Below are 7,325 nucleotides of genomic sequence, written 5' to 3'. Positions count from 1 at the left end.
AGGAGATAGGTCATCTAAAATCTAGAGTGAAAGACGCTCAACTCCAGCTTAAATTAGAAAAACAGAAAGGACAAAAGCTGGCATCGTTGGACCATAGAAGCATGATGGGGAGATGTTCTGAGGAGACTCCGTCTCAGATTAATCCTCGTCCACTTCCAGGGAAAACTACATTTATTCAGGTACGTCCAAGACACCCTGGCAGAAGTGCAGGTATGGCTTCCCCAGTGAATCCTCCTGTAGAGTCTCCATCAACACCACCTTTCCTCAATTCTGATGATGGATTACCACCAGTTGATTGTTAAAAAATAACTGCTAAAATAGGCCATTAGAAGTATACTTCATCTTGTCTCCCTATATCATGGGTGGGCATTCTCAGTCCACGAGGGCCGGTGTCCCTGCAGGTTTTAGATCTCACCTTGGCTCAACACACCTGAATCACATGATTAGTTCGTTACCAGGCCTCTGGAGAACTTCAGGACATGTTGAGGAGCTAATTTAGCCGTTTAAATCAGCTGTGTTGGTTCGAGGACACATCTAAAACCTGCAGGGACACCGGCCCTCGTGGACTGAGATTGCCCACCCACCCCCAACCGGTCGCAGCAGATGGCCGCCCCTTCTTGAGCCTGGTTCTGCCGGAGGTTTCTTCCTAAAGGGAGTTTTTCCTACCCACTGTCGGCCAGTGCTTGCTCAAAGGGGATCATTGGATTGTTGGGGTTTTCTGGCTTTTACTGTAGTGTTTTCACCTTACAGTATAAAGCAGCTTGAGGAGACTGTTGTTTTGCCATGATGCAATATAGTATTAAATATGACTACATTTTAAAAACATCTATTATAGCATCAAAGTAAAACAAAAAAACTAAATGAAATGAATCAAAATGTCTAATCTGGCAAAACAAGAAAAGAAAAAAGGTTTCACCTTTAAATAAAAATCCAAATCACAAACACATTCTGATTTTTGTTGTGTGTGTTTTTTTGTGTGTGTTGTCACGTATAAAATCTTTGCACTCTGTCTCGGTGTCTGCCCGGCCGGCTCCGCAAGGCTACATATGTTTATTGTGTTGCAGCTTTCTTCCACTCGTCATTCTGCCTGGGCGGAGCTCAGGCCCACGCACCTGTCTGCAATTACGCTGCAACGTGTCCTGTCCGTATGGAGACTGAGAGCTGCCAGAGTAATAATGTAGATACAGGCCTCTTTCTCCTTCTGCTGCTGTTCATGCTTTTATTCCATTGATGTTGCTATCATTTGTAAATATATTTATTTGCTCTTATTTTATCAATTTACTGTCGTTCATGTATTTAATCTTCTTTGTATTTAAATATGATTTTTTTTTAAGTAATGCCGCGAGATGGACAGTTAAATAAAGGTTTCATTGAATTAAAAAAAAGATTTAAAGATGACTGGTGGCGGAAGCAGAGCACAGACTGTCTGTGAGAATCTATCGCCATCGTGTGGTGCAGAGATATATTGCCATTGAATTTAGACAACGAAAGCTTGGCTCACAGAGCAGCTGCAACACGAACAAAAAACATTAAATAGCAACATGATATATTATATTATATTATATTATATTATATTATATTTATAGCTGTCGAAATTAACGCGTTAATTGTGATAATTAAATTTTGGAATTAATTACGTTAGAATATTTAACTATTTAGCGCAACACGCAGATAAGTCGCTCCCATAATTCCACTTGATTTGTTTACCGCGCCACTGAAAATGGAGAAGCAGGAAGCGGATGGCCTTCTGGATGGGGAATTTAAATACAAGAAGAACATAGATGGGACAATAAACAAACGCGTTGTAATTTGCACTCACTGTAGTAAAGAGTTTCAATTTCACCGTTCAAATTCGACCTTAAAATACCACCTTAATGCCAAACACGCGTTTGTCGGGGCAGCAGCTTCACCCGGCCTGCGTCAGACCACTCTTAGTGAACGCAGGTCACTCGGTAAGTCTTCTTTGGACAAACTGACCGACAATATAGCCAAATGGATAGCAAAGGACTGCAGACCGCTAAGCATTGTGGAGGACAAGGGCTTTGCGGATGTTTTAAAGGTTGCATCTCAGGACGCGTCCTACAAGCCCCCAGCGAGAAGCACAATAACAATTCGAATCCACGAACTGTATGAAACGGAGAAAAAGAAAAAAGAAGAGGCTTTAGTTCACACAGAATGCGTGGCTCTGACAGGAGACCACTGGACATCATTGAGTAATGACAATTACCTGGGAGTTACTGCGCATTTAATCACTGAAGCCTGGGGTCTGACATCCTTTGCGCTGACTATAATGAAAACGGAAGAGCGGCACTTTGCGGAGGCTTGTGCAGAGCAGTTCCAGACTGTTGCTCGCAGGTGGAGAATTGAGGAGAAGGTGACAACAGTAGGCACGGACAGTGCGCGCAATATGATCGCCGCGGCTCGCATCATGCCATTCAATCACATGCCGTGTACCGCGCACATTCTACAGAGATGCATCACAGTGAGTCTCGCAGACAGTGGCTTTGTCACTGCGCTGGCCAAATGCCGCAAAATTGTTGGCCATTTTAAGCACAGCCCAGCAAACACAGCAGAGCTGAACGCAGAGCAGGTGTCACTGGGGCGCAAGCAGGAGCCGTTGGCCCAGGACGTGCCTACGCGCTGGAACTCCACGCTGGAGATGGTGAAGCGCTTGATCCGCAACCAAACTGCAGTAACCGCGACTCTGGATAAACAAAAGCATAAACTTGTCCTCCTGACGCCTCCAGAGTGGGACAAACTCCAGAGACTGGAGACACTTCTAGAGCCCTGCAGGTGAGCCTGTCATTGTGACCATAATTGTAGGTTTAGATTAAATGTATCAAACATACATCTTAAATCAGTTTTGTTATTATGAAAATGTCTTATTTAAAAAATAAATGAAATCAAATATTTTATTAATATTACCTAGTATTAAAAAGCTTTTTTTAATTTGCTGTCTTATCTGTGTGTGTGTGTGTGTGTGTAAATGGCCTGCATTTGTATAGCGCTTTTCTAGTCCATAGGACCCCAAAGCGCTTTACACTACATTCAGTCATTCACCCATTCACACACTGGCGATGGCAAGCTACATTGTAGCCACAGCTGCCCTGGGGCGCACTGACAGAGGCGAGCCTGCCGGACACAGGCGCCACCGGGCCCTCTGACCACCACCAGTAGGCAAACACGGGGTTAGTATCTTGCCCAAGGATATTTGGCATGCAGCCAGGAGGCAGCCTGGGATCGAACCACCGACCTTCTGATTAGTGGCTGACCTGCTCTGCCACCTGAGCTACAGCCACCCCATGTGTGTATGTGTGTATTCCACTGCACATATCTGCAGACTGAACTGCTGGGAGGAGAGGCCTACGTCTCCTGCTCTGTAGTTCTACCAGCCTTCTGCCACCTGCGCCGTGTCATGGAAGTAACTGATGAGGACCCTGCATATGTGGTGAGGTTTAAAGAGAAGTTTAAGGAAGACCTTGCTTCCCGCCAGGAACATACCAACTATGCATGGCTCCAGATCGCAACTGCACTGGACCCACGTTTTAAAGACCTACGCAGTGTGCCCAAGACTGACAGAGAAGCAGTGTGGACCACACTGGCAGGCATGCTGCATGAAGACTCTCCTAGAAGATCACACACTGCAGAAGAAGGTCCAGCCAAGAAGAGGCTGAGCCTGCTGCAGATGGACTCTGACTCTGAGTCAGAGGAGGAGGTACAGCAGGACAGAGCCATACAGCGCTACAGAGCAGAGCCCTGCACTGCCTTAGAGGACTGTCCCTTACAGTGGTGGGCAGCTCATGCAGGAGCCCACAGCCAGCTGGCCCGCCTTGCTCGCAGATACCTGGCCACTCCTGCCTCCACATTTTGCCTGTTGAATTAGGCCTATGTTCTGTGAACTTGAAGATGTATATGGATAAAACAATGTGCTAGATTTAAACGGGTGGAAAACATTCAGTAAAAATCCCTCACAATTATTTGAAGCCCTGTTCTGCTTGTACTGCTTGTACTCACAATTAATAATAAATAAAACAAACAAGTGTGTTAAAAACCACTATCTGTCCCGATTTTTACACATATATACACACATATACACATATATTTCGAGTTGCGATTAATAAATTTTTAGGCTGTGATTAATTCGCTTCCAGCACAACACCCAGCCTACGTCAGACCACGCTGAGTGAACGCAGGCCACTCAGCGTGGTCTTAGCATTAAATAACACTAACAAGTGTGTAAAAATCCGCTATCTGTCAGTATGTTTGCACACATTTTGGTCATATTTCGAGTTGTGATTAATCATGATTAATTAATTTTTAGGCTGTGATTAATCTGATTAAAATTTTTAATCATTTGACAGCCCTAATTATATTATATTATATTATATTATATTATATTATAGTGCAAACAGTGCAGGCTTCAGCTCTGGGGAACAAGCTGTTCCTCAGTTTGGGTGGATTCCGTCACTCACAGCGTTGTTAGCCCTCTTGTGCGCGCAGACTGCAACCCCCCCACTGTGCTTTGCCCTGATATCTGCAGTGTGAGGTTGGATCGCTCATTCTCATCCTCACACTGATGCCACTTATTTCGGTCTTTGTTTGACATAAAAGGGCATATTTGTCACTTTATTGCAACTATATTTGCACTCTTGAGCTCCTTCATTCACTGACTGATCATAAAGTTATTACTTGCGTTATGTATTCATCCGTTTGAACATAATTAATGAAGCCACATGTAATCACTAAAATTTGTATTTTGGGTACAATAAGAGAGTTTCAGATGGAATGCTGTTTTGTTTTGTTTAAATTTCACCAACTTGCTGATGCCCACGGTTGTGAGTGCGGCTTCTTGCTGTACATGGGTGGATGGTTGTAAATCACATCACAGATGCCAAAAACCTCTCAAACCAAGCCCCCTTGCCGGTGATGCTGTGCGCAACCTCGTGACGGAGTCAAGCATATTCAAAACACCCCCTCACCTCCCGTGTCAAACTCAAATGTCAGCCTATTTCATGTGTCACTTTTGGAGCAGTTGCCATCCCGACGAGCCATGGAGAAGTTCGTGTTTGTGTTATTTTACTTATTTGGTGTTCTGGTGTGTTTGGGCACCGGTCAGCACCATCGTGTTGAGCACGTGTTGGACCGTGGACACACCGGATTCGGTGGGAGAATAACGGTCAGGTGTACAGTTTACTGAGCACTGGGACTCAGTATCGTTTACCAGCACAGACACGGAGACGCGCTCAGCTTCTATTGAGAGCAAACAACCAAGTGAACCCTCCGGCTGCGTCCAGTAGACGAGACACACCGTCTGGGCCGGGAGCTTTCCGAGCATTCAGACTCTTAAACTGCTTCAAGAAATGGTTCTTTGGGGCACCTTTAATGGTTTTTCAAAGAACCTTTTTAAAAATGGTTCTTTAAAGAACCATTTTTAAAAAGGTCCTTCAAATGGTTCTTTAAAAGAACCATTTTAAAGAACCTTTTTTGAGTGGTTCTTTAAAAAAACCATTTTAAATCTTTCAAAATAAAATGCATCATAAATTGAATTTGAGTAGGGTAAAATAAATACGAGCACAGCATAGACATATATTAATGGTTTATTGTCATTTTGTAGTTACCAAAAGACAAAAAGGCATTTTAACCCTCAGCACAACATCACTACTAATACATGTCACATATTAGTGTTTTAAAAAGTAATAATTAAATATATTGGCTATACTATAAATAAATATATATATAAATACTATATCTACAGATAACACAACAAATAATACATGTATTGTTTAATTAATAAAACATCAGAAAGTGATAAAACACATTAGAAATAGCAATAGCTTCATAACAGACCAATAAATCAACACATTTTCATCAGCAGATATTTGCATGTTCAGTAAAAACATTTCAACAACAAGTTTATGATTAAAATGATCAATGAACTTCAGCCTTACGCTATGTAATGTACTTTTCATGTTGTACTCATGGTCCTTTGTTAGTCCAGTTTAGGACAATGTCTCTGACGTATGTTTCATATCAAATATATGTCATATCAAAACAAGCCCACACCTGCAGTTGTTTCAGTTTTTCACTGGTGTTTCCTGTCAGCTGGTCAACCTCACTCAGGCGGACATCCATATCAGCCAACCAAATGACAAGTTCCTCCCTTTGTGCTTCAAATCCCTCCCACTCTGAGACAAGGAGCTGAAAGAGAGAGAAAAGAGTCAATTATAAAGAAGAGAGAAAAGTGAAACCCTCCTCAGAAGGTCTGACTCGCATACCTGCAGTTGACCTGTGATGGACTCCAGTTTGGCGTTCACGTCATCCCTCGTCGATGCCAACAGCCGAGTCTGCAGGGTGCCCTGGAAGAGCTGAGTTAATGTTCGACTCCTCCTGGTCAGGCTCTCCAGCTGGATGACCCGAGGTCTCCCCTCTCGCCGCTGCCTCTGAACGCACAAACACAAATTGCATCTGAAGCAGGAGGTGCAGATTTTTTTTGCTATTCTTTTCTAAATCCAGGCTTGATCACGTGGAGGTATTTGGAAAATTGTTTTGGCCAGTGGACGACTGTTGTCTTGCAGAAAGTCAAACCAAACATATGCGATACACAATCAATTCACAAGAACACATTGTAAAAAATAAGTCCAGTTCTTGCCTGATTTCAAGTGAAAGCTGCATCAAAACAGGGTAAAATGAGTGTTTGCAGCAAATGTGAGCACAAAGCCTCACTTTGTACAAGCCTGCTATTACAGTTCTCCTCTATGCAGACGACTTTCCTGTTTTCAAGGCACAACTTGGATCTGCTGTACGAATCTTATGGATACACACTAAATGAAATAATAGTGTGCATGACTCCAGATTCTGATCCCTCATCCTAATATGGTCCCAACATAGCAACAGCAATAATGCAAATGTTGAGGCTTCAAAATACAAAGTCCATAAACCAATGGCTGACATGGGTTTTATCATAAGGGTGATAAATATACAGATTTCAGACTGTCTTAGAGATTTGATGTTCATTTACCTGCAGATGCACTATACGTACCTGCTCCATGGTTTTTCACAACATTTTGCATATCACTATTTAATACAGGAAGTACGTGAACTAAAACATGTCATCGTTCTTTGTGAGAGGACCATATTAATGAAACAAACCTCAATGACATCATAGGGATCCCTAAAGATGCTCCTGCTGCTTCTCTTCCTCCTCATCCAAAGCTTCCTTCTCCTTGTCCTCAACTTCCATCCAATTGTAATTCAATCTAATTGTGTTTCTGCCCCTCCTCTTCCTCATTTTGTTGGAGCTGTGAACACAGTTAATGTGAATCTGG

The 7,325-nt window shown here is 42.9% G+C and overlaps 2 protein-coding genes across 2 annotated transcripts; one reads left to right on the top strand and one right to left on the bottom strand.

Annotated features, from left to right (window-relative positions):
• Positions 1–1,720: 1,720 nt before the first annotated feature.
• On the top strand, positions 1,721–3,938 carry LOC145424277 (E3 SUMO-protein ligase ZBED1-like). Its single transcript, XM_080297456.1, has 3 exons — positions 1,721–2,793; positions 3,086–3,092; positions 3,341–3,938. Exons 1-3 carry the CDS (start codon positions 1,721–1,723, stop codon positions 3,881–3,883), a joined length of 1,623 nt encoding a protein of 540 aa, XP_080153582.1. The 3' UTR covers positions 3,884–3,938.
• A 1,641-nt stretch (positions 3,939–5,579) lies between these two features.
• On the bottom strand, positions 5,580–7,323 carry LOC145424531 (uncharacterized). Its single transcript, XM_080297930.1, has 3 exons — positions 7,150–7,323; positions 6,276–6,440; positions 5,580–6,198 (listed from the first exon to the last, which is right to left on the bottom strand). The coding sequence occupies exons 1-3, from the start codon at positions 7,204–7,206 to the stop codon at positions 6,031–6,033; spliced, it is 390 nt and encodes a 129-aa protein (XP_080154056.1). The 5' UTR covers positions 7,207–7,323; the 3' UTR covers positions 5,580–6,030.
• Positions 7,324–7,325: the final 2 nt, after the last annotated feature.

This window comes from Astatotilapia calliptera, chromosome 23, assembly GCF_964374335.1.
Source record: "Astatotilapia calliptera chromosome 23, fAstCal68.1, whole genome shotgun sequence".
In the NCBI taxonomy this organism is placed as follows: domain Eukaryota; kingdom Metazoa; phylum Chordata; class Actinopteri; order Cichliformes; family Cichlidae; genus Astatotilapia; species Astatotilapia calliptera.
This window is presented reverse-complemented; position numbering and strand designations above follow the sequence as displayed.

Coding starts and splice junctions, on each gene's coding strand:
- LOC145424277 (XM_080297456.1), top strand. CDS start 1,721: ATGGAGAAGCAGGAAGCGGATGGCCTTCTGGATGGGGAATTTAAATAC.
- LOC145424531 (XM_080297930.1), bottom strand. CDS start 7,206: ATGAGGAGGAAGAGAAGCAGCAGGAGCATCTTTAGGGATCCCTATGAT. Junction 6,441..7,149: donor ATCCCTATGATGTCATTGAG/GTTTGTTTCATT, acceptor TTGTGCGTTCAG/AGGCAGCGGCGAGAGGGGAG. Junction 6,199..6,275: donor CCATCACAGGTCAACTGCAG/GTATGCGAGTCA, acceptor TCTCTCTTTCAG/CTCCTTGTCTCAGAGTGGGA.